The sequence below is a fragment of the Sorghum bicolor genome, chromosome 6 (assembly GCF_000003195.3).
Source record: "Sorghum bicolor cultivar BTx623 chromosome 6, Sorghum_bicolor_NCBIv3, whole genome shotgun sequence".
Lineage (NCBI taxonomy): Eukaryota > Viridiplantae > Streptophyta > Magnoliopsida > Poales > Poaceae > Sorghum > Sorghum bicolor.
Genome location: NC_012875.2, coordinates 59,409,201 through 59,434,465, shown reverse-complemented (window position 1 = coordinate 59,434,465; position 25,265 = coordinate 59,409,201). Strand labels below are relative to the sequence as shown.

The 25,265-nt window shown below is 43.2% G+C and overlaps 4 protein-coding genes across 9 annotated transcripts; 1 reads left to right on the top strand and 3 right to left on the bottom strand.

Annotated features, from left to right (window-relative positions):
* On the bottom strand, window positions 1,629-9,754 carry LOC8082572 (regulatory protein RecX). 3 transcript variants are annotated; one of them, XM_002447243.2, is made up of 6 exons: window positions 9,600-9,754; window positions 9,423-9,511; window positions 9,105-9,321; window positions 2,977-3,069; window positions 2,602-2,689; window positions 1,629-2,108 (listed from the first exon to the last, which is right to left on the bottom strand). In XM_002447243.2, the coding sequence occupies exons 1-6, from the start codon at window positions 9,692-9,694 to the stop codon at window positions 1,830-1,832; spliced, it is 861 nt and encodes a 286-aa protein (XP_002447288.1). In that variant the 5' UTR covers window positions 9,695-9,754; the 3' UTR covers window positions 1,629-1,829. The 3 variants fall into 3 exon arrangements, with proteins under 3 accessions (XP_002447288.1, XP_021319646.1, XP_021319647.1); XM_021463971.1 differs by having other exon boundaries at window positions 9,105-9,294; XM_021463972.1 differs by lacking the exon at window positions 2,977-3,069.
* LOC8070290 (ubiquitin-conjugating enzyme E2 28) lies at window positions 11,781-14,070 on the top strand. Its single transcript, XM_002448680.1, has 5 exons — window positions 11,781-11,925; window positions 12,021-12,100; window positions 12,936-13,063; window positions 13,215-13,319; window positions 13,681-14,070. Exons 2-5 carry the CDS (start codon window positions 12,031-12,033, stop codon window positions 13,822-13,824), a joined length of 447 nt encoding a protein of 148 aa, XP_002448725.1. The 5' UTR covers window positions 11,781-11,925; window positions 12,021-12,030; the 3' UTR covers window positions 13,825-14,070.
* On the bottom strand, window positions 15,062-19,663 carry LOC8070289 (actin-related protein 8). 4 transcript variants are annotated; one of them, XM_021463255.1, is made up of 12 exons: window positions 18,990-19,663; window positions 18,802-18,887; window positions 18,367-18,437; window positions 18,133-18,200; window positions 17,382-17,449; window positions 17,196-17,293; window positions 16,729-16,810; window positions 16,415-16,557; window positions 16,117-16,319; window positions 15,883-16,016; window positions 15,611-15,729; window positions 15,062-15,520 (listed from the first exon to the last, which is right to left on the bottom strand). In XM_021463255.1, exons 1-12 carry the CDS (start codon window positions 19,352-19,354, stop codon window positions 15,428-15,430), a joined length of 1,530 nt encoding a protein of 509 aa, XP_021318930.1. In that variant the 5' UTR covers window positions 19,355-19,663; the 3' UTR covers window positions 15,062-15,427. The 4 variants fall into 4 exon arrangements, with proteins under 4 accessions (XP_021318930.1, XP_021318928.1, XP_021318929.1 ...); XM_021463253.1 differs by having other exon boundaries at window positions 17,388-17,449; window positions 18,990-19,564; XM_021463254.1 differs by having other exon boundaries at window positions 16,117-16,265; window positions 18,990-19,558.
* Window positions 20,470-21,987, bottom strand: LOC8082571 (heavy metal-associated isoprenylated plant protein 39). The gene is made up of 3 exons (XM_002447241.2): window positions 21,778-21,987; window positions 21,586-21,661; window positions 20,470-21,379 (listed from the first exon to the last, which is right to left on the bottom strand). Exons 1-3 carry the CDS (start codon window positions 21,787-21,789, stop codon window positions 21,039-21,041), a joined length of 429 nt encoding a protein of 142 aa, XP_002447286.1. The 5' UTR covers window positions 21,790-21,987; the 3' UTR covers window positions 20,470-21,038.

The window sequence follows — 25,265 nt, the reverse complement described above, 5'->3', positions numbered from 1 at the left end:
CAGTCTTTTGTTATTCTTCCTTATGTTTGGAGCAATGATAAAATGTGTATCAGCTAGCAATCGATAATGCCACTGGAGTTCTATTTCTTGTATTGTGATTGATTATTTTATCAATATAATGCACTGTACCTTTTTGTATGTTGGATTCTTCACCCTCTGGAGTAAAATGTGTTTTCTGTCACAAGCTTTCCTGCAATTACCTGTTGTTAAAAAAAATCAATCTAGGGGAATAAGATAAAACAACCCTCGGACATTTTGCTTAAGAAGAATGATCTTCTCAAGAAAACACTTGAATCTCCATTCTACTTGTACGCACCATAGCTCATGTAAAAATGGCCATGATTAATTGGGGCCGGTCCCTGCCATGTGATGGCCTATGGTACTATAACTTATTGTTTAGTTTGCCAATCAAACTTTCAGTTGCTTTACTGTCTTGATTAGTTTAGTTAGATGAGTTTTGAATGAACTCAGTGAGCAGGCCCAATAATTCACTATACAACGATGAGAGGATGTCTGCAAAAAAGGGGAAAAAAACCATAAAGGCTCAGATGCAGGATTTTTTTCTGTTTTCTGCAGTTTTTCCGTGAAAATAAATTGATTCCTATACATCCTAAACGGGCTTAAACTGATTGCAGTTCCTGAAACCAATCCAGGGCTTTGCCTCCGGCCACTGCTAGATGTCTAAGCAAACAAGTGATCCATCATCCATGGCAGCTCCGAATAGCGTTCCCTAGTGAACTTTTCGCTCGCACATATATGCTCCCCAAGCATGAACAGAACAAGCCTATGAAGAACTTGCCAGTGGCCACACGTCGCATCCATTGGCCGATGTCTAAAAACGGCCAGGCCCTCATCGGGCAAGTACCGCGACGTGGCGCAGCTCGGGACATGCCAGCGCGAAGCGATCCCAATGCGCCGCCCGAAAATAGCCAATAGCCCGCGTATAAAACCCGCCGGAGATCGCCTCGCTCCCGTCACCACCGCAGCAAGAACGCAAGACCTGGCACTGCCGCACACGCCCATAGCTGATCACAGTGACAGGCGCTAGCAAGACACCAAGCTTTTGCCATGGCCCGTGCTCTCGTGCTCGTCGCCGCCGCGGCCGTGGCAACATTCGCCGTCGCCGCCGAGAGCGCCTCGACCTCCTCCACGTCGAGCTCGGAGGCGCCAAGCGGGTCGGCGTCGGCGCCCAGCCCGGGCGCGGGCGATGCTCCCGCGGACGCGCCAAGCGCCTCCAGCCCATCAGACGGTCCCAGCACGGCCGACGCATGAGAGGCGATTGCGCGAAATGATTCGTTACGGACAGCAGTGAACAACTGAACACTGTCCTGATGTCCTCCTTTTGTGTCGTCGGGTTTATCAACAAGCATCAAATAGAGCTGGCCATACTTAACGCTACTGAAACTTTTTTTTCTATCTGTTTTCTGAATAATTAATGATGTTTCCAGTGTATTTTGCATACACATGTACTGTATTATATATCTTTTTGTTGAATTTATTTATGATTCTCATCGTTTCCCAATGCCTTGGCGTGTATATATGAACTTGTTCCTTGTGTTCTCTGATCATCAAAACATGGCCCATACTTCATTTCACAGTTTCCATCAATAAAAACTGACCAGAAGAACAGAAGGCAACTCAGTTTGAACTTGAGGCGTTCATCACTATTCATCTAGTCAGAGTTCACATTCCCATTTCACAAACCGGAATATCTGAAATATGATGTCAAAGCAATAGCCAACAGGTCTTGTGTTCTTGTCCCGCTGTTGACTGAGCATGTTAATCAGAAACAAGAGTAATACACTGCACTAACTTGCAAAGCAGATGAGTCAGGGAGGGTGTTGAGCCTCCAGCCTCCTGATGATGGAATTGGTCACAGCCCAGTTGAAGCCTCGGTACTGAAGCCACCTCACAATGCGTGCACGGCGATTCTCCAGGGTCAAGCTTTGCCCACGCTGCCACTGTTTGGATGCCTGAGCAAACAGATGATCCATGGAAGCTTCAGATATGCCAAACGTTGCCTCTTTTCCATGGCCATGGCCATCCTGGAACACTCGTCTTGTTGCCTGATCTACTTCTGCCTCTGGCACACCCTTTTGGCGAAGTGCCTAATTTGAGAACAGGTGATGTCAATTACAAAATATTTTATTTATGAATGTAACAGGGAGATGCAAAGCAAAAGCACTGAATCAAATAACGGCAAGAGCAAAATCAGGCATCACAAATATATCATCCGAAGGCATGAGAATATAAAAGCTCCTTTTGCAAAGTAACTTTTCTCTTACCTCATTGGGCGAACTTTAGATATGGACATTATCAAATCTTACACTATAGGAAAGAAATTTCTGGAGACAGCTCAGGGGAATTCAGCATTCACAGAAAATGAAATTGGAAGGCATAAGAATATAAAGTTCCTGGAAAGTAGCTTTTCTTTCACCTCTTTGGACAGACTTTAGATATGGAGATTCATGGAGACAACTCAGGGGAACTCACCACTCACAGTCACAGAACATGAAACGGTTTTTTTGGAATAAAGGAGGGCCACATGTGCCAACATTCATGTAGAACAACAGCAAAGGAGAGGAGAGAGAAAACACTGACCTGTTTTATTCGCCTTGGACCCCATGTTGATGATAGCCACCGGGATCGCGAAAATGATTCAGCATAAAAACCATCATTCAACAAACCCCTTCAGAAGTAAAATTCAAACACATTAAAAATAATATGAAAACAGGCATAGCAAAACAAGTGATGTTCTTAGAACTAAATATTAATGCCTAATGCCTTGTTATATCAGCAAAAGGTATTGGTTAGATCTAACACTAAAAATCTGGAAATACAAAATACAAAGGTCCTCTACAAAATTTGGGGGCTCAGCTACACGGGTTGTTAAGATTGACAATGATAGTTCTACCACCTCTATTCTGAGTCGTAATTTTAATTGTGTGACCATAAGCAAAACAAAACCAGTCTTACCTTGACTTGAAATTAGCAATTACAGCATCAATTGTATCAAAAGGATACTTCTTACTTCGTAGTTTCTTCCTAAGCTCAGAAACAGTGAAAGCTCTGCTCAGGAGAAACAAGGCATATTTCAGTGTTCGTTCTCAACAGTGACAACAAGATTATGCCAAAAACAAGAAAAATCCAATGGCCTGAATGCATAGCACAGAAACTTCCATTAAACTATGGATGCTAAGACAAAGCCATGATGTCAGAAATTGAGAAAATCTGTGGATTAACTCGCTGGCAGCAGCCAAAAAAACCATTCACTTGGTTCAGACAAGCGCATTTGTATGTGTGATCAGCAGAATATTCATTTATGCTCGACACCCAGTTCGTACTACAGAGTGAAATCTCTACAACTAAAAAGACCCGAAGGTCATCGTCTCCGGGCGGTTATCGCCCCCCCTCGCGCAGTTATCGCCCTCGCCCCCCGCACCCCTCGATCGCCCTCCTCCTCCTGCGGTTATCGCCTCCGCACCCCTCGGTCGCCCCCCTCTGAGCTCCAAGCCTCCAAGAAATCGCGGCCCCTGCGCCCTTGCCGTCAGCGTCACCCAGCTCCGCAGCTCCCCGCGCGAGGCTCCGGGGCGCCATCGCTGCCCGTGCCGTCGCCCTCTCTGTTGGGCGCGCGCCGCGCAGCTGAGAGCAGAGAGAAACCGTGGCCCCTGCCCCTGCGCCCTTGCCCTCGTCGTCACCGTCCCCCAGCTCCCCCACGCCACTCAGATCCGCAGCTCACCGCGCGAGGCCCTGCTTCACTGCAAGCTCATCAGGGGATGCGTCCTCTCCTTCGGCACGGGCGAGCTGCAGCGGCGTCCGTCCCCGGCGTGTCGGCGCTCAGACAGGATCGGATCTCCAACTTCGCCATTGGCATCCACGTCCACCTGCTCCAGAGTGCTCCTTCGTCTCGATACAAGGACGACCTGCTTGTGGGGCTACCTGTGTCCAACGACGACGACCTCGACGCCACCGCCTAGGTCATCGGGGACCTTGCTGCCAGGATGCCTGATGTAGGCACCACCGCCACGGTGAGTGATTGGTCTACAGATCTCAGTTGTCTTGGATTTGTGCTTGTTATTATGCTCTGGATGGATGTATTGTTAGTGCGATGGGGGCTTAGTTAGTTTTCACTAGACATGTAGATGTGGATTGAGACGCTTTTGGATTGGTTAAAATATTGCAAGCTGGATGTTGGTAGCTTACTTACCATCTTTATCCCGGGATCTTCCTTAGTATAGAGAGATATATGCAAAGTGCTGGTGAGTGTCAGAATTTCTGCTCCTGCGGCCACCTTTGCAGATTCTTTGTCGTTTCTGATTTCAATGTGGAATTGAGGATTTGGGGACTGTGATCACTCTAAAGCTATGGCACGTTGAAAAATTGCGCTGAGGAAAGAACGGACCTGAGATTCGGTTCTTGCTGTCATGGTAGATTTCGCTCCTGCAGAGTTGTTAGGAATTTTTCAGATACCACTCTCTCTTTTTCCTTCCCCTGTTTCATGATCCTGCATGTTCTTCCACTGTTTTATTTTCTCAGGCCACCATGGAATTAAGATTCCTCGAACAGTGGAATTAAGATTCCACTGTTTTATTTTCAGATGCCATGTCTTCAATCGTGACAACGCACATGCTCATCGTTACTGGGAGCTTAAATGTTCAGGTCCATCTGTGTGACATTGCTTTTGGAGCTTTTATGTCGTCCGGTCAGCTTTGATCGTGGTTAGTTTCTTTGAGCTAATGCAGTGATGAAAAATATGATTGTTTTTCTTGTATGGCACCTTCTTATCTCTACATGAGTGGATTTTGATGAAAGGTGGTTGTGATGGGGAAAACGTTTTTTGACATCAGATAAACTAGATGCATTCGTGATCTTGATCAATCACAGTCTCAACTTTCAAAGAGGCCTCCTCTTCTTATAAGTGTCGTAGTCTTGTAGAGAATGTATATATGTTCACTCTCCTTATTCATATCTTTTGTTATTACAAAGAGACGAGCCCTAGCAAGACTGAATATACACTACACGCATATCTCTTAGGTATAGAAGTAATGTTATTGGATCACTGGATTGTATAATAGCAGTAGCAAAAATAGTTTCAGTTTGTGGACGATGTTAACTATCCAGCAATAAAATAATATGTTAAAAATGTATCTAAAAAGAAATTGCTTGTTTCAGTTATGCGATCTATTTGTGAGTAAATATTACTCTGCTACCATATGGTCATATACAATTGCGTGAGACCTAAAATATAAAAAAGTTATTGTTATTTGATTGTTTTCATTTGTATCTCTGAAATAAAGCCGTGGCTTAGCACGAGCACTATACTTAAAAAAGTATCGATATTTATGACATAAAATGAGTGTCATATATTCTATGATAAATCTAATAGTACTAATTTAGTACTATAAATCTTATTTTTTTTTCTAGAAAATCGGTCACTGTTTAAAAAGTTTGACTTAAGACAACTCTAGAAATTGAAGCTTTCAGGAAAAGGAAGTATACTACTGGCGTATGAAATTGAAGCTTTCAGGAAAAGGAAGTATACTACTGGCGTATACGGGAGTATTACCAGCGCATATGGGTGTGGACTAATTTAGATAACCATTAGTATATTATAATGGATAAAAGTTCATGGTACTAAGTATGGTTATGCTCTACTTGAACTAATAAATCCATGGTTATATATGTACCCAATATGCAGCTATAATTTAAAACCATATTTTAACATAATATATTGCAAAACATGGTCCGACCAGCACACCTATATAGTGCTATAAAAGGGGCAACATATATATAATTTTTCTATTGTTGTTCTGATTTTGTTCTGTGTTCTGTCCGCATTGAATTAAGCAGTAGCATTCTTCTGTGTAGATTCCCCTCTTGTTTGCCTCATGCTCCACCTCGTGTATAGCATTGGCATTGGTGGCAGCAGCCATGGTGACCAGGTAATTTCATTGTGCATTGTTTCATAGTTCTAAACTCAATTTGGTTTAGGCTGTATTTCTAAGGTTAAAAACAAGTTGTGAACGAGCAATGTATTCAAGGGAACTAGAACTTGTGCTACTCATTCATGTAGGAAATTTGTGATCCAGAGCCTCTAAGTTCCAAAAAGAGGCAGATGGTCTTAGTTCAACAAGTGGCCATACATGATTTTGTTGGGCATAAACTTGTAGACCAGCAACCTGTGCTTAGCTGTTTCTGAATCCACTATGTAGTAGCAGATAAGCTTGATGAGGTTCAGGTGCTTAGGAATATCAAGTAATTGGACTTTAGCCAAGCACTGCTTATGCATTTGAAATTAGATTTTTTTTAAAAGAAAAAAACATGAAATGTTAATATTTGTGCCACTGCATTAGTTATTAGCCTTTACTCTCTCAACTTCAAAGTTATATTTGGGGCAAAAAATAGAGTGCCAGAGCAGCAGTAAGTCCATATTATCATAAGGCAAGATTATCCTGATAGCAAAAAGTTAATGTTTTGTGTAATAAAAGACAACATATTTCTATGGCTTAATAATTACATCTCTAACTACCCTACATCAGACCTTTTGGTGAAGGTTGTGGCATATACATAAGGACATTAGACTCTACATTACACCTGTAGGTTACAGCAACCTATGCTTTTAGCACAAATAGGTTTGGAAAGTGTTACTTTGCTAGATTATGAAATGACAATTTTTTGTTGCCTGTACATTTAAAATAAGTTTTTGGATGTGTACCCGTTTTATGGAGCCTTAACCAACTACTAATTTCTATCAAATATTTAAATCTTGATGATTTATGTCCATTTTGTATACACTTCAATGGTCCTGTTTTGCCTTCTCTTTTTGGTTGACACAGATTTAGGAATGAACTACCAGATACAAATGCTCAGCTGATATCACTGCCCTGGAATAAGGATAAGAACCTGTATGCATCACTAGCTGTCTATTCTGACCCCCTTTATTTTTCTATTAAAGATGGCATCCTTGGAGCAGTACAAGCCATACTTCAGTATTGCTCATCTACTAATAAAGAATTGCCATTGTACTTGTAGGTCATTTCAACTTACTTATGCTTTCTTGTTTTTTTTTAATTTAAAGATCTTTTCTACGATGACAAGGATATATTATTTTTTTTGTTTATGCTGGCTTCCAATTTATGCCACACTTTTGCTGTTGTATAATTTTTTTTGTCATTTTGTACATTATTTTATGGGCAAAGCACACATTTTGATCCCTGTTGCATTGATGCATAATCTAACTTTATGTGGGAATTATGGTTAGGTTGATGTCACCTGATGAAAATTTATTGTATTAAGTCATGATCCATAAGTCTGTAGCTAGCAGTTTTGCCTATTTTTGGAACATAACTACATAGTCGCCATTGGTGATTTGTTCAGTTCGTGTCCATAGATTCAGATTTCTATTCTCAGACTTGTTATTTGTATTATTGTAGGGATCTCTGCCTAATCGGATACTTTAAAATACCGCTGCCAGGATTGAACTCCTCTACAAGGTTTGGCACTTGATTATTATTGCCATCAGACCTGTATTCCTAAAATATTGTTTTGCTTCATGCCAGCAGCATATTCAAATATATTTTTTGAAAACCAGATGGTTTTTCTTTACTCTGAAGATCCTACTGCACTTAAGCTTGTTGCTGGTGCATGCTGCTCAAGCATTTCAAACTCAAGCTATTTGTTCGGCATTTTGAATGTTATAAAACAATACATTTCACTATTTTATAGAGTCCTTAAGCTAAAATAGCTTCATATAGATGATTTTTAAATATGAAACTTTGAATTGGCATGTTAACTAGATGAGAATTTATGGTTGGGTGCAACATTTGCCTGTTCAGAAGAAACCATTTGTGAAAGCTATACTCAAGAGACTTATTGCTGAATGGCCTAAAGGAGGTGGTAAAAAGGCAAAAGAAATATAATCGGAAGGTGAGACACTTGATCTTTGGTTTGATTCCTCCACAATCAGGCATTTGTTAGTACCTTTTCCTTCTAAACATCACTGCAGAACTATTGTATGGCTATTTCTTTTTGTATTTAAATAAGCACTATAGATCACCAGAAAGTCTACATGAAAATAAATGCTTCCCTGATTGATTTTTTCTCTTCAAATGATTAATTTTTTTTAGAAAGAAAACTAGGCTGATACCAAACAGACCGGTATACTAGGTGTCTACTTCAGAGTTGCAAGGCATTAGATTAGTATATAGTAGGACTAGCAACCATGATAAATTGGGAAAATTATTGTCACTTGCAATATTAGTCTTTTACAGAGAGATTGATCGGCCACAAAAGCATCACCAACCTTGCTTCAGCTGGCTGTCGCCCTTGCAGGGAACCATGAACTGGATGCAGCCTGTAGCCCGTGACCCGCAGTTAGGGATGAAAACGGATCGGACGGATATCACCGATATCATATTTGTTTTTATATTTTTGGTCGGATTCGGATTCGAATACGGATAATATCAATCATGTCGGATAAGATATGATTGGATGTCGACATCATAAATATACGATTTAAGTATTCGGATACGGATACGGTATCGGATGTTAAACATTCGGACTCGGATACGGACAGATCTGAACCTCTCTAAACAAATTCGGTCTCGAATACGATCGGAAAATATCCGTACCGTTTTCATCCCTCTGCAGTCCATACTGGCGGGACCAAAGTGTGTTGTGTGCGTAGTTGCGGTCAGTGTAGAAACACAGGAATTTATTAAAAAAAACACAGCAACAAGAACACGACGAATTAAATCTGAGCAGCCGTCTACAGGCGCACAACTCCCTCGCAGTTGTTGTGCCTATGCATCTAGGGTCCTGCTACTGGCGACCAATGTCGCCATATAAATTGCTGCTATTTATACATAAAATTGCTATGATTACTTATCTGTAATTATCTGTAATTATACTGTGAAGACTGAAATGATAGTTTGTTTGTTCTTGTGATTTTTTTTTCATGAGATATTGTTTATACCCGTAGCAACGCACGGGCACTCAACTAGTAGCAACAAAAAAAAACATTCAGTACAAACATGCTGCTACCGACAGAGTTTCAGGGAAATACCATACACATCTATAAGTGGGAATCATTTATCGGTTCTCACCTGGCAGCAAGCAATTCAATTGCAGCCTTCTCCACATCTCGCACCAAGCTTTCGCTAATTTCGCACACCACGTCGTCACTCTCCTCCTCTTCGAAAGACAATTGCACAGACTCATTGGCAGAGCTCTTTCCAATGGGCTCTAGGTCTAGAGCCCTGCCATTGGCATCCTTGCAATGGCCGAGCAGTTCATCTGAAATCGGCACAGCCTTATCCCTCACTGCCCGGCAAGCGGCAAGAACCAAATCAGCTAAATTAAACCAAAATGGTCTAGAACGCACCGAATTGAAAACCACTTCTGTAGCATCATCAACGCCTCACCTGCATTTCCCTCTTCGAAAGCACCTTGCCGACAGGTCACAAGCTTCCGGCGCGGAGGCTCGCGCCAGTAACGAGCCATCCCATCTGCCCTGCAAAAGAAGAGAGAGTTTGTGAATTTGGGGGCAGAGAAGTCAGTAGGAGTTGGGCCGGCGGCGTGGGGTCAGGATAGAGATGTACCGCGAGGAGGAGAGGAGGGTAAGCGCACGGGACCGCAGGCACAGCTCGAGCCCCGGCAGATGGAGGAGGCGGCGGCCCGCCGCCATGGCCGACATCCCTACCGGCCAGTAGCGTGACGGCAGCACTGGGCAGCGGCACTGCGGCAGTTTTCTTTGCCACTTTTACGCCTTGTTTAGTTCGCAAAAATTTTCAAGATTCTCCGTCACATCGAATCTTTGGTCGCATGCATGGAGCTTTAAATATAGACGAAAATAAAAACTAATTGCACATTTTACCTGTAATTTGTGAGATGAATCTTTTGAGCCTAGTTACTCTATGATTGGACAATGTTTGTCAAATAAAAACGATGATTGGACAATGTTTGTCAAATAAAAACGAAAGTGCTACAGTAGTCAAAAACCCAAAATTTTGCTAACTAAACAAGGCCTTACAGTTCGGCCCTTTAAGGTTGTCGCTCGTTTTGGGAAACTTGTGTTGAAGATTAAGAAAACGAGAGTAACCATTTGAGTACTCAAATTGTGTTCCAAAATGTATCTTGTTTTATATGTAACTTTATTTAAATATATATATATATATATATTTATAGAAAAAACACACCAACAATTATACATCAACCTAATATATCTTTGTTGACCATTTACTCTTCTTAGGCATATTTTCTACAAATTTATTAAAATATGAAAAGTACACGATAAAAATGCTAAAACGCCTATATTTTAGAGTGAAAGGTATAGAAAAACAATCCCATGTTTTGTTTATTTTATCGAAATATACATGATTTTAAGGATACAAAAATGTCCATGGCAATATATATGGTATTCATTATATTATATATATATATATACATAATATAATGAATACCATATAATAATGCTATGTATATAATGATTTATGTTTAAGAAATCCCGCAACAACGCCGGGGAATTCACCTAGTTTCTCTGAAATATAGTCCAGAACATATCGATTGCATATTCATGCATTTGACATACACTTATGGGTGCCTAGATATATTTGGATCTACATGTGTTAATATTGTTGGAGTCATCTCACCATCAGCTATCGACGAGCATGTCTTGTATCACTCAAAAAATATCCAGACACATGTAACACTAAACATAGAGCTTTTGGTCCTTGGTTAGTAGTGAGCAGGGTGGAACCATTACGGTTAACCACCTATGCCAATGTTCGATTCTCCTTTTTCAAGATTGTGTTTCAAATTTATTTTGGAATTAGGTCATGATCTTATCATCCTTACGCTTTCTTTGCGAATTATAAATGCCATTTTAAAACTTGTAACTACAAACCTTTCAGATGGAACTCAGTCGAGCTTAAGTTTTTGGATTGGTGCTACATTTACATTTATGACTAATTATTCTTTTAGTGGCATGATAATCCTACTTGTAATCGTCTACATGAGGATCATGTCTATTTCATGAGGAAAAAAAACACAAAGGGCTTAGTTTGAAAGGACATCTTTTGAGTTTGTCTCTAAAACTACAATAATATTGTATTGAAGGCAAAGGTACCTAAAGCTCAATTTCATAACCTATTTTAGTTTTCCAATGTATTTTGATTGATGTATGCTAGTTTTATATATTTAGTTTTTTTATACTTAATATACATCTAGATACATAGTAAAAATAATATATATATAGAAAAATGAAAATGTCATATAATTCGGAATGAAGCGAGTAAATATTAAGACATTTTGCCCTTTTTAGATTCATAGTTTTTAATATATATTTATTTTATATTATATATATTATGTCTAGATATATCCAGATATATATATATATATAATAAAAATATATCTAAAAATCAAAACATTTTACAATAATTTGCGGAACGGATGGAGTCCTAGGTTACACGAAAGCAGGAGGCTAGGCGTATCTCCGTGGAGCGGCAGCAGACGAGGCCAAAGTCTTCCAGGAGATCCATGTGTGCACTAGCGTGCCATTCCAACACATCTCATCAAACCGTGACCGATGAGTTTAACAGGGCAATGATTTTCACCCCTTTTCTTCCGCAAAAAAAGAAACCCGGAAAGCACCGAAAGGCGAACCCCACCTGTGCGCGTCCCGCGTAAGCATCACGCGAGTCGTCGGCGCCCGCGGATCCGCTATCGGACGGCCCACGCTCGCCCGTCGCCCTATAAAACGACCCCACGGACGCACCCGAGCCAAATCCCCCGACTCCTCGCTTCCTCCCGTTTGTGGCCCGAGCCCCCGCGACACGCCGTCGCCGCCGCGCGCCTCGGAGAAGAGAGGGAGGCGGCCGCTGCACCGATCCCGCGCCACCCCCGCCTGATCCCCCCCGGCACCGATCGGTACGCGGACCCCCCTCGCTTGATTCGATTTGTTCGATCTGTGGAGCCATACCCTAGGTTCGATTTGATCTGTGGATTTTGGGGAATTTGTTTAGGGTTTGATCGATGGCGTCGAAGAGGATCCTGAAGGAGTTGAAGGACCTGCAGAAGGACCCGCCCACCTCCTGCAGTGCAGGTGATTAGCTCTCTAGCTCTGTGGTTTGTGTCCAGATCTTGCGGAATTGTGTTGCGTTTGCGATGTACGCGTCGTCCGTATGTGTTAGATTGGTGTTTGTTACCTCGGCTCGTGATTGATGCAGTTAGAGCTCTAGTTACTTTATTGGTCGCTTGTGATGTCATGTTTTGCGTAATTATTTTGTGAACCCTGGTTTGGTTATTTTATTATGCTTTTTTTTTCTAAAAAAATTCCTTGTGGTTGATTCTGCACTACTTGGCTGTGCTTGCATGTTCCTTAAGCTCTTAAAGTTTATGATATCAGTGTTTCCTTTCTTATATTTATAACTGAGATATGAAGTAGTCAGTTAGACTGGAAAAGCATGTTGAGCTATTGCCAGTTCATCAGTTGTTACATGATAGTATGAGTACAGTAAACCACACCACTGAGTTAATGTATAGTATAATCAATCGTCAGTTAACATAAACACAAGGGATCTTACCATTGAGCTAATGTATAGTAGAATAAATCGGCAGTTAACATAAACACAAGGGGTCTTATTGTCAGCAAGCATGTCTATCAAAGTTGTGACATACTCTGCATTTGTTTTAGGCATACTGATGTTCTTTGTTTGGTCTAATATGGCTATTGCATATGTGTTGGCTTTTATTATTGAGATGTTTGCTCCATCTGTTTCAATCATATTCTCTTTTTTGGGTGCCAAACCTGTTCGTTTGGGATCATCAGACCAGTCCAGTCATCCCTCATCACCACCATTTAGTGACAATTTGTTTTACTCGAACATTTGTAGTCACCTGTCTGCACGTAGAACTGCACTCACTGTTCTTATTGTCAGGTCCTGTTGGTGAGGACATGTTCCATTGGCAAGCTACCATCATGGGGCCCTCGGACAGCCCATTTGCAGGTGGGGTATTCTTGGTGAACATTCACTTCCCACCGGATTATCCTTTCAAGCCACCAAAGGTAATTTCTCTAAATTCTGATTTCTAATGCCAGCTCTACCTACATATTATGATTCTGAGAGCTACAATTGTGCATCCTTAATCAACATTTCATATGGCAACTCTTAAATCATTACAGTGATCTGATGTTCAGATGATATGCTTATTTGCAGGTGTCTTTTCGCACCAAGGTTTTCCACCCGAACATTAACAGCAACGGCAGCATTTGCCTTGACATCCTTAAGGAACAGTGGAGCCCTGCTTTAACCATATCGAAGGTAAATTGTCTACATTGTGTATATTGTGAGTCTTAGGGCTTGTTTGGCTGCACACCTATCCACCCCAATCCACATGGTTGGGAGGAATTGAGGCCTTTTTTTGGCTACACCCCAACAAATATGAATTGAGATGCGAGGCTGAAGTGGATTGGGGTGCAGGGGTGGATTGGATTGCACCAAACAAGCCCTTGACATTTTTGTGCCCAATTTTCTATACTTCATGAGGCATTGTAGCTAGCTAATGGGATGTTTCTATGTTCCTTGAGAATAGTATATTCAAGATAGATGTTCCTTGAGAATAGTATATTCAAGATAGTTCTGTTCTGTTACTTATCTGTTCTGTTATGTTCTGTCTTAACAGGTTCTCCTGTCAATCTGTTCGCTGCTCACGGACCCGAACCCTGATGATCCTCTTGTCCCTGAGATTGCTCACATGTACAAGACTGACAGGGCCAAGTATGAGTCCACTGCACGCTCCTGGACGCAGAAGTATGCCATGGGCTAGAAGTGTGGCTACAAGCTGGCCAAACTGGTGAATGTGCCGACCCCAAAAATCGTTATCACCTAAATAACCAGTCAAGTCACTCTGTCCCAGCAAGTATGAATGGACTTTTGAGGGCTATTGTGTCCTGTTGAACTCATATGTATTACCTTGTGAAGTCCGTTGTGTCTGGTAGTCTGTTCTACCTGACCATTCCGTTATCTGATGTTGCTTCGTTAATCATCATATTTCTGTATGGTTCGTGGTGTCTGTTGCTGTTTCTTTAATCTCTCTGCTGCTTCATTCCGGATGAAAGAACCAGTTGACGTAGTGAGCGCAGGGGACGGGTAATTTAGTGGGCAAGTCACAACGCACACTTGCTCCAAATTTAGCCCCAAGTTGACGAGATGCTTATGATTATAATAACTATCTTATTCCTTTTTATCTCCTTGGCAATAGAGTTTGATTTGATTCCTAAGCGAGCGAAGTAGTGATTAATCCTCAAGCTTAGCACATAGCAGGGTTCTAAGAGCAATTTTCTCTATTTCTTAGTTATAGGAATAAGCATGGAGTATTAATCACCAGCTAAAGATGTGGACAGCGAGAATGGCTCAACATATAGAAAAACTTATGTATAGAAAAATTGTTGGATGTGCTCTAAAGTCAACACTGTGAGAAGTTGCTTTTAGCTTAGCATATAGCAGAAGAATTCAAAGTTGCAATTGTCATCACTGTGTAAGAAGTTGAGCATATAGGAGAAGAAAAGTTGCAGTTACCTTTACCCTCCTCGGGTGGAACAGCCGAACAGGTTTGAGGGGGTTACAGGCTTATTATAGTTAACTGATTCGATGGAGTACGAATTCAGCAATATCCTCGGCGAGTATGAATAGATGTAATAGATGGATGAGAAGAAAACAGTGATTGAATAAAATTTCATTTTGAAGGAAACAGCTATTGAAAATATGTAGCCTCATAGTTCCCGTATTGGAACTGCCTTAATATCAAGTTTATAGAGATTATCAATATCTACCACAAAGAGGTACAATATTATGAAATTATACATATACTTTACAATGAGGTCATAAATTTTCTTCTCCTTTTCTATAAGCTTGATCAAAGAATAGTTTGATTTAGAAGAAATTTGAATTCTTTGTATTTCAAAACGGAGGGTGTTTTCAGCCTTCCCCAACCCCCACCTAGAACTGACTGCAAACTCCAACCATTACCAAATCGATGAACAACACGCATCACAGATGCATCAGAAATAAAAATAAAAAATACCATCTCATTTGCAAAATGTTTTACAACATCTAGAACTGTACCAAACTTCATGAGAACTATAAACAGAGAGGTCAGAGACTCAAATCGTTCTGCTGAAGACAATTCCTGTGCTTTTACTGACATCCTATAACCACAATGAACTTACCAAAACATCTTATAACAACAATACCGAATGATGCATTTGCTCATAATCCATATATACATGATGTGGGCATGAATGCTCATTCTTTTATATACTGGTGGAGGCTCCATGGAGCATGGACCGGATGTCGTGTACCATACAACGACGCGTGGACGAACTCCATGTTTTATGTTTCTTTTACTCTTGACTTGTGCCAGATTTTTATTACCAGGAATTCATAAACAATGGACCATTTCGCCGTGTCTTCTGGCGGAATTGTTTCTTCTTTACACACCATGCCTCAGTGAAAGTACTCACCTAAAGTTAAAGCAGCCATTAGTGAGTGAAATTAACATGAATGTTGAAATTGAATTTAACACAGAAAAGATCAAGGTTCCATGTCTTTACATTGCTAATCATCTTTGCACCAAACCAGGCAGAATCAGTGCCAAATGAAGGGGGGAGTACTCTTATTCCTTCTGACATATAGGGTGGAAGAAGTTGGTGAAGCTCTTTCTCCAGCCTCTCTGTTGTATCACATATTCACATGACATTCGTCAGAGTCACCGAAACAAATAAGATCTAGAATAATTAGCATCAGCCATTATTATTCCACTTTCTTTTTGATACTAAGTAATATCTGAAGAGTATATCTGCCCTAATATGCACAGGAAAAATACCTGGTAAACCAGGCAAGCATGACGATCCACCAGCTAAAACGATCGTCTTGTACCAGCTGTCATCACCAACTGTTCCTGAAGTATAGCAGTGATCCATACATAGAGCTACTGCTTTATGCAAGCCCATAGCACGCCTGCAAGTGGAAGATCAATATTGAGCAACCATAGCTAAACTGTTATGAATTTTAAAAAAATATGAAAGCACAAATCAAACAGTATCTGAATATTCCATACATTCCTCCCATATGGGGCTGAAATAGAATTTCTGGAGTCTTGAATCTCTCTTCTGACAGAGTGAACCACCCTTCACCATCAACCGCGTAGGATGCTTGTGTATCTTTCCGTAATTCAGCTTCATAATCAGCAGCCACGTAGCAAAGTTTCTTCACATGAGAGAGAAAGAGAGGCAGAGTCAGAAGCCAGAGATAAGCTTCATTCTAAAATCCAAATACAATGTAGCTATTAGTGAGATTCTTAAAAGAAATGTCTGTACTCCAAACAACTTTAGCATTGCAGCATAAACAAATTTTACCTCCTTGATGGTTCGAACTGTGTACAGCGACTCACAGGATATATTTCTCCGCTGCATTAACTCCTTGAGAAATCCAGTGAGTTTAAGGGCACCTTGCCCCACAGTTTCAACACCTATCTCATACATTACCCTACCTTGAAAGACTGTTGAAAACATATTAATATATTATCAGAATGGTGAAATGTAAATGGCATTGATATGTGCAGCTGAAAGATGTAGACACCAAACAGCACGGCTAATGTTCCACAAACTCACAGGAACACACAGTAAATACTTGAAAAACCTTAATAATATCAATATGGACAATTACTTACTGGGAACAACAGAAGTTGTATTGAATCCAATGTGCACAACAATACCAGAGATCCGTTTAGAAGCATACAAAGATAGAACTGCCTGGAAACCAAATGCCAGTGAGCTCATTGTTCATGAAAGTGTACTCAAAGATAGTTTGTAAATATCTTGCGTTCATGAAGGACATACAAAGTGCGAAGAGTTGAACATCAAACAATATTTGACACTTGGACCACGAAGAAAGATGGCGTGTCTACGTTAAGATTTGATACACTATTTAAACATGAAACTCTCAGTTGGATAGCTCAAGCTTTGACTAAAACTCATGGTTCTGATGTCGTGTAGTATTACACGAATTAACTCACAAAAGCGAAATCATCAGGACAAAAGTGTTTCAGGAAGGGGCAATGACTGATTAAATAGAAAACATGAGGTGGTAAAAAGGAATCATGTTGGTTTAACTAGTAATCAAATAATGTATGCATACTTGATCGACAGCACAAACAGCAGGAACATTCATGTCAAACAAGACAGAGTACAACGTCTCCTTGTATTGCTTTCTTGAGGCCCTAGCAGACTCGGTATCTGTGACAAATAGAAAGTTTAGTCAAGTAATATGGTCAAAATACAGGGCGGTAAACTAGGAAGTTGGGTCAAGTAAGAATGCAATAACTCAAACCATCAGAGTGACATAGTGGAAGGACAACAATAACCGGTTGAGTCGAATGCTTTATTTGCATCCTGTAAAAGTCAAGAATAGGATGTATAATACAATGAAAAAGAGCAAACAATTTACACTAAACATCACAACAGATGGTCCATCAGGTAAAAATAAATCCTTAATAAACCTCAAGGCTCAAGCTCCAGATGACTTCAAACCAATACAGAGGCGAAAAAAATAAACTAAAGTAAACTTTTCATCTTTCATTTGTCAGCTTCTTTTGGGTAAGAGACTACAATAAAAAGCAATCCTCGAATATACGAGAATTTTTTGTTGAACACATATCTGTATATCCCAATAGGGCAAAGGATGATGGAACAACAAAGTGTCACCCATAGAATTTTGCTATCGTAGATAATTGAAAATATAAAGCATATGAAAGAACTATCTCCTAGCATGTGAAATCAACAGCAAGTATGCAAGCTAAAATATAAATGCGCACACATTGTAGAATAGCAACGGACATTCATGCTGACGTGAAAAACTAGAGATGGTGAATCGTTTAGACAATACACAGCTTAATCAGCCTAAGTTTTCATAGACACAGCAAAAGGTGCTTGATATGGATTCACCCAATGCGGCAATGCCCACCAGTATCGTTGATAAAATTCCCTTTTCACACACGAAAATGACATACTGGACAAATTTGCTGTAATAATCAAGGAAAAACGTGAAACCGTGGAAGCAAGATGTAGTTTCAAACCTCGTATAGATAGTAGAGAAGAAGTGACGAAGCCTTGCATACATAGGTGCTTCAATGTTACCGAATTCCTGCACGATAATCACAACAGGCATAGAAATTAGCAACGTCTCTTTGTGCTCTGATGATTCAGTCAACACCAATCTTGAGATAGTAAGTTATCATTGGTCATCACAATATTCATGGGCATCATGTGCCTTTAAGATGTGAACCTTGCCACCGATCACCACAGCTTACCAAGAATGTAGCGCAACGCCCAGAAGGAGCAGCGTACTTGCTCCAGCCATACTTGCAATACCCAGATCCACCTTCAATAAAAGAAACAGAGAGGACACACCAAGAACTGAGGTTACAGCAGCAGACAAAGAAGAATTAAAAGAAGAAACAGTACATTCCATTGCGCATGTAAAGAGCTGAATTTGATCACAATTTACAGATATAAAATGTAGAGCATTCTAGTACAGTAAGTTTTCCTAGTAACTGAAGCTGTACAAACAAAACTACCATCCATTTTGTTATGCAGAAATATTAAGTTAGTCAATTAGGCAACAATCCAAACATCAAAGGTTTACTTCATTCAATAGTTTCCCGAATATTTATTTTGACTGAGCAAGCGCTGGGCATCTAATCGAAAGTAAAATTGGAAATATCAGGGTTATGCTTATCTCTTACCATCCACTATGAGAGTACCCGGGACCACCGCTCGGAGGCCGTAAATCTGCTTAAACGAGAGCTGCGGCGAGCTATCGTAGTAGAGCCTACAAAATGGCCAGCGATATCAGGCACAACACCGAGCGCGGCCGGGGCAGAATTAAGCACTGCGACGAGAAGGTAGAGCGAGCTGCGAGAACGGCACGCACCACGGGTGCGAGGCGGGGCCGGCGGCGAGGTGCGTCTCGGCGAAGACGACGAGGTCCCAGGGCTCGGGGCCGAGGCGGAGGAAGAAGGCCCAGAGGCCGTTGTCGGAGGCGAGGACGCGCCAGGCGCGGCAGACGGCGCTGGAGCGCGCGGCGTCGAGCGGGCCCAGCAGGCGCAGGATCTGGGCGAGCACGTCGGTGGGGACGGCGTCGAGCGCGCCCAGCGACAGCGAGCCGTGGTACTGGTACTGCTCCACGCGCTGCGCCTGCGCGCGGCGGGCCCTCGGTGACCCCGGCGGCGGGTCGGCCCCCGGCGCCGCGGCGCGCGCGAGCACGGAGCCCCACACCTTGCGGAGCAGCATCGCCATGCGAGCGAGGGAAGAAGGTGGATGGGGTCGGTCGGTGATCGCCCCGCGGACAGTGGGGGTCGGTGGCGGGCGCGCTACATATGCGCGGACGGAGACACGGACACGACCGGCCGAGACGAGGGGGAGGAGGAGAAGCCACCAGCAGATGCTTTGGGCACGAGCACGAACGGCCGGGAGCGAGGACGGCAGAGGGAAGGGGAGGCGAACCGAGTCAGGATCATCGTCGCGTCCCGTCACGTGCGTTGGCGTGTGGCTCGCGCGCCAGTCGACGTGGCCGAGGGCGCCTGGCAGTCTGGTGGCCGGTGAGCTGCTGTGCTACCGAACTGCCAGTGGGTCACTGGCCACTGGGACCGGTGCTTGGGTTCCAGTCGAAACGGACACCATTTCCATGGTCCACTAGGAGTCGGACGCAGCAGCAGCGACGCAAATCGATTGGAATTGTGGCTTGAGGTTGTTTGTCAGTACCTTGTATTTGTTGCGCCTGATCGGCGATTGCCCACCGCATAACTACCAAAAACCAACATTTTTTCTTTTGCTTAACAGAAGCTACTTCCTCACCATGTCTTTCGTACCCTTACATACGCCACGTATGCACATGTGTTTAGTTCTGTGTGTCCATAGCTCGTGCATTGGTCTATAGTTGTCATCACAAATCATGAGTAATTATTATAAAGTCAGTGTCAGTAAGGATTTTATCCGCATTTAATAGTCTATCGTGTAAATATTTTTATGACACGACGACATGTTTAAGAAGACAGGGAAGAATTGAAACTCTATTGACTCGGACTCTAATTTTAATTCTAGATGAGTCATATAATTAAATATTTATTTAAAAAATAGGATGAAACTGTGCATTATAAGTGCTTCATTCATATTTCAATTTCATAACTCTCCCCTAAGAATAGGCCTAAGATGTGTATTCTAATTTTAATTCAGATCGTTCGAGGCCTAATTTCATGTGTATTCCAATTTCAATTTCATAACTCTCTCCTAAGAATAGGCCTAATTTCATGTCTATTCCAATTTTAATTCATAAGTGCTTCATTATAAGTGCTTTACATTTCTTTCAAAAATAAAAACATGAACTTTACCGTCAAATTCCGCATATATTTATATGGTTCAGATGCCAACCATTTTATGATTACAATATCACCCCTTGTCCAGTGCATCGATCCTACTTCCAGATAGTTCGAGGCAATCGGCATCATCGTCAGTACATTTGCGTCCCTTTAATAAACTCGACACGTACCATACGTCAGACTTATATTTTACATTACAAGGTTAATCTTTAAAGATACGGAGTATCTCTATGCATATAGCTTTTTCATCCCTCAAACACCCAAATAGCAAGGACAAAAATCACATATATTCTATGCACAGTACACAATCAAGCTGATCGATCAGCCTGCTGAAACCCCCAAACAACCACTCTTGGAAACCTGGATCGCCTGTATAATTCCTCCAGCCATCGTAGTATAACGACCTGCGGACGGGCCAGCGACCAACCCCTCGCCATGATAGAGACGAGCAGAGCAGCCAACCACCAGAACCTGTCCCGGTCCCGGCGATCACCGACGAAGTGGCGGTCCATGGTGCCTGGCCTGAGGTAGGCCAACTACACAGAGATTTACAAAAAGAAGACGGAGCCTGCGCGCGCGGCTGCGCCTAAGCCGAAGCGGCATCATCAGCAGATGACGCAGGAGTTGGGGTCCTCCTCGGCGCTGTGGACGACGTACTGCGGCGGGTACGGGTGGGGGTGGTACTGCGCGGCGGCGTACGGGTACCACTGGTGGTGCGGGTACAGTATGACCGGCGGCGGCGTCTTCTTGTCGCCGTCCTTCTTGTCGCCATCCTTCTTGTCGCCGTCTTTCTTGTCGCCGTCCTTCTTCTCCTCCTTGGCCGGGCCGACCGAGACGATGGCGGCGGCGCCGACCTTGCGCAGCTTGGCCACGACGTCGACGGGATCCACCAGCCCGACCACCGTCAGCTTCGAGTCCTTCATGTCCACGGAGATGGAGTCGATACCTACGCGCGTATGGTTGCCGTCGTCGTCAGAGATCAGAATTCGGACATGGAATCACTCATTATTACGAATTGAAAGCGAAAGCCTGCCCCCCGCTCCATCCTCCAGGTCGCGGCTCTGCTAGGACACGGATGGTGCCGGCGGCGGCCTCCGTGACGCCGAGAGGGCAGAGGGAAGCAGAGCAGAGGAGAGGAGTGAAGGTAAGTACCGTGGAGAGTGGAGACCGCCTTGAGCACCTTCTGCTTGTCCTTGTTGTCGTGCAGGTCCAGCTTCAGCACCACCTTCTGCACCATGACGAGCGGCGATGAACCCCGTTAGAACCCCCGGGCCAAACACACACGGACATGGATATGGATGAAAACACCAAAATCGAGCGAGAATTCTGAGGCGATTGGTTTACCTTGGCGGCCATGGCGAAACCGATCCTCCTCGAGTTCTCTTCTCCTCCTAGGTGCTAGCAGCCGGCTGTGCCTTGGGCCTTGGCTATGTCCGAGCTGCGGGGGCGGAAATGGCCGTGGGTGTGTTCTCCTCTGCCTGCCTGCCTGCCTCGGCGGTGAATCCGATGGGTGTGTGCTTGGATTGGATGGGGCGGCAAGGCAGCCCGAAGGCGACACGGATTTATAGGCGGCACTCGGCAGGGCTCCACACTGGGGTCTGGCCCACTGCCCACTGGCGCCTGGCGGGCGCATCGACAGCCCCGGTCGCGCACCGATGATTTCGTTTGCTCCGTGCCGAGCCGGACGGGAGCGGCGTCGCGCGTGGGGCCGTGGGCAACCAAAACACAAGGGCAACGGGGCCAGGCCAAGGAAGCCGCGACGAAGACAAGGTGGCTGGCCTGGGCGCCTGGGCGGGCGGGCGGGCGATCGGATCGAGCACGATCGCGTGACGACGGACGCGTTGGCCGTTAAAGAAAGCCGGTGATGACGTCGCCACGCGAGGAATTATCCTATTTTTTTTCCTCCGTTCCGGCCCCGGCGCTTGCTGCTGCCGCTGCTGCTTGGACTCGTCCGCGCCGCGCGTGGTGGGTCAGTGGGTGGGTGGGGGTCTGGGTCTCAGCAGGGAGGCCGTTGCCATGCCGTGTGGAAGTGGAAGCGCAGCCGCCAAAGGAGATGGCGTGTCGCGTGGAGCCAGCCAGCCCCGCTTGACGGGATCCCGCGCCCGCGACGACCTGCCCGGATTTGCCGAGTCTTCGTCCGCTTCCGGCTAGGCTGGACACCTGGGCCGGTCGTCGTCCGATCGCCGCCGCGTGCATGGCTGTCGCTTGACTGACTTGCGGCTACTAGTAGCGGTGGCGGCACTGTTGCCACTTGCCAGTGGAAGCGATCGATAAAGTGACACCGGCCTGATCGTTACAAGTGGTTACTTCAAGCTCGAAAGTGATCGTGCTCTCACTAATCTGCGAGAGAGAGAGAGCGCATTCAGTTGAGCCTGCCTTGGGCCTTTGTTTAGTTTCGAAAAGTGAAAAGTTTTCGATACTGTAGCACTTTCATTTGTTTGTGACAAATATTATTCAATTATGGACTAACTAGAATCAAAAGTTTCGTCTCGTGATTTACAGTTAAACTGTGTAATTAGTTTTTGTTTTCGTCTATATTTAATGTTTCATGCATGTGCCACAAGATTCGATGTGACGGAGAATCTTGAAAAACTTTTGGTTTTCAGGGTGAACTAAACAAGGCCTTGGTTCCCGGAAGCTCGAACTTGGCGGTGCATTGACTGCACTGTCGCTGCCATATAGGCCTGGTTTAGTTCTAATTTTTTTTACAAAATAGAAATAATACTAATTTTATTTGTATTTGACAAAACATTATCCAATCATGGACTAACTAGACTCGAAAAATTCGTCTTGTCAATTCCGACCAAATTATGCATTAGTTTTTATTTCGTTTATATTTAATACTTCATGCATGCGTCTAAAGATTTGATGTGACGTAAAATCAGAAAAGTTTTACAAATTTTTTTATGTGACAAGGCCATAGTTTGCATCCCCGCGACTGGACTGGAATGCACGCGTCACCCAGTTGACTTGAAGCAGGTCTCGGGTCTCCACTGCCGTCCTGCATCCGTATCCGCCCGTCCGTTTAGCCATGGGCCATGGCGATTCGCGAGGCAACGTTGTGGAAATTTCATCCGCTGGATCACCACGTGGCCCAAACTGGCTCGCGCCCGCCCGCCGCGTCCATTGGTCGGAACGGCGAACTTTCTGACTGACGTCTTCCCCCACTGCCCGGATCGATCATCTTCCGATCATGTGTTTGGAGATTCGCTACACAACAGAAGAAACCGAGTTCGTATTCCAAAAAAGCTGCACAGGTATTCAAAAAAGGATTTTGGCCTTGTTTAGTTCCGAAAAATAAAAAGTTTTCGGTACTGTAGCATTTTCGTTTGTTTATGACAAATATTATCCAATCATGGACTAACTAGTATTAAAAGATTCGTCTCGTGATTTACAGCTAAACTGTGTAATTAGTTTTTGTTTTTGTTTATATTTAATATTTTTTTGCATGTGTCACAAGATTTGATGTGACGGAAAATCTTAAAAACTTTTTGGTTTTTAGGGTGAACTAAACGAGACCTTTGCCCTTTTTGAAATCCGGCGCGCATTCCAGAAAAAAAGAATAAAAATACGACACCTGCAGCGGTACGTCCAATCGAAACCCACGACCGTGCAGCATCAGATCCGTGGCGATTCTCGCTGCGTGGAGTTCAGGTTCGATTCGTCCCGCTCCGAGCTCAAGCTCTGCATTGGGTTGGAACATGACTTGACATGTTTCTCCTCCTCCAATCCTCTTGTGCTCTCGTACCTTGAAGGCCAAGGTTCTCCCTTCCCTTCGCTGTCGTCAAAAAAGCCGGGAGGTGACGCATTCACGCCACGACTCCAGTGCGCACTGACGAGCCTATGCTAGCTACTGGTTCTTGTATTCTTTTTAGAATTTAGAAAAAAAAAGAGGAAAAAAAATCAAATGTGTCCACTATTCTTGCACAGGCAAGTTGCAACCACTCGCCTCTAGAAAGAATATGTAAGAATACATATAGATTCGCAACAGTGGTCAAGCGATGACACAGTAGGGGTCAATTGCTTGCTTGGTCAAATAAATGAAAGATGGAGTCCACTTTATACTATTCGCAAAATATTATTATATGGTTCTTGAGATGAATAGTCAACCATATTGACTAGCTCTTGAACTTAACATCATATTTTTTGTCAGCTATAGAAGATTATTTTTCTCTCATAATAAATTAACAACAGTAGTATCAATTTCAGCCAGCTGAACAGGTTCAAGTCGATCAAATAAGATTGTCACATTTGATTTTTGCATAGCCTTTGCTTTGAGGCATATACTCCTAGCATGAATGTCTTCTAGAATTGTGTCTCCTACTCGCCCATCTTCAGAATTTGGCAATGAATGAAGGAATAAATGAGATTTTAGGCCGTTTATTTTTGGAGCGGCCCATGGCATGACACAATAAATTTTTGGTTGTGTTGCCCGCTATATGCCTATATATGTCTAGGATCTCGATGCAATGAGTGATGCTACTTACTTGACCCATATCTTGGATCGTGACTATAGGCCAACGAGGCACGAAACGACGCCTGCTATTGGAGTATCAAATCGATGCTTGCCATCTATAGAGTCTAGCGTAACAACTAGGGAACACGAAAATATGTCTTTTATCCTTGGAATATGTGGGCATTAACTATAAAAGATAATCCCTCAGAACGTTTAGGACATGAGTACGATTACCAAGAAAAGATTAATTAGAGATTAGTTTTCCTGTCTTACTCTTATTAAATATAGCGTGTGGTGCTACTTGTACAAATCAGTTGTAGCTCAGCCGGCAAAGACTTCATATCCTGAGGATAGAGGTCGACAGTTCAATGCCTTG

What these genes read in the sequence shown, in the direction of transcription:
- LOC8082572 (XM_002447243.2), bottom strand. Translation starts at nt 9,694, where the DNA reads ATGTCGGCCATGGCGGCGGGCCGCCGCCTCCTCCATCTGCCGGGGCTC. An exon ending in ATTGCTAATTTCAAGTCAAG is followed by an intron (nt 2,690 to 2,976) that starts GTAAGACTGGTT and finishes TTACTTCTGAAG; the next exon opens with GGGTTTGTTGAATGATGGTT. An exon ending in GTCCAAGGCGAATAAAACAG is followed by an intron (nt 2,109 to 2,601) that starts GTCAGTGTTTTC and finishes TTCTCAAATTAG; the next exon opens with GCACTTCGCCAAAAGGGTGT.
- LOC8070290 (XM_002448680.1), top strand. Translation starts at nt 12,031, where the DNA reads ATGGCGTCGAAGAGGATCCTGAAGGAGTTGAAGGACCTGCAGAAGGAC. An exon ending in GCCCACCTCCTGCAGTGCAG is followed by an intron (nt 12,101 to 12,935) that starts GTGATTAGCTCT and finishes TCTTATTGTCAG; the next exon opens with GTCCTGTTGGTGAGGACATG. An exon ending in CTGCTTTAACCATATCGAAG is followed by an intron (nt 13,320 to 13,680) that starts GTAAATTGTCTA and finishes CTGTCTTAACAG; the next exon opens with GTTCTCCTGTCAATCTGTTC.
- LOC8070289 (XM_021463255.1), bottom strand. Translation starts at nt 19,354, where the DNA reads ATGGCGATGCTGCTCCGCAAGGTGTGGGGCTCCGTGCTCGCGCGCGCC. An exon ending in GGCCCCGCCTCGCACCCGTG is followed by an intron (nt 18,888 to 18,989) that starts GTGCGTGCCGTT and finishes GCCATTTTGTAG; the next exon opens with GCTCTACTACGATAGCTCGC. An exon ending in CTGTTTGTGCTGTCGATCAA is followed by an intron (nt 16,811 to 17,195) that starts GTATGCATACAT and finishes TTTGGTTTCCAG; the next exon opens with GCAGTTCTATCTTTGTATGC.
- LOC8082571 (XM_002447241.2), bottom strand. An exon ending in GGCGGTCTCCACTCTCCACG is followed by an intron (nt 21,380 to 21,585) that starts GTACTTACCTTC and finishes ATACGCGCGTAG; the next exon opens with GTATCGACTCCATCTCCGTG.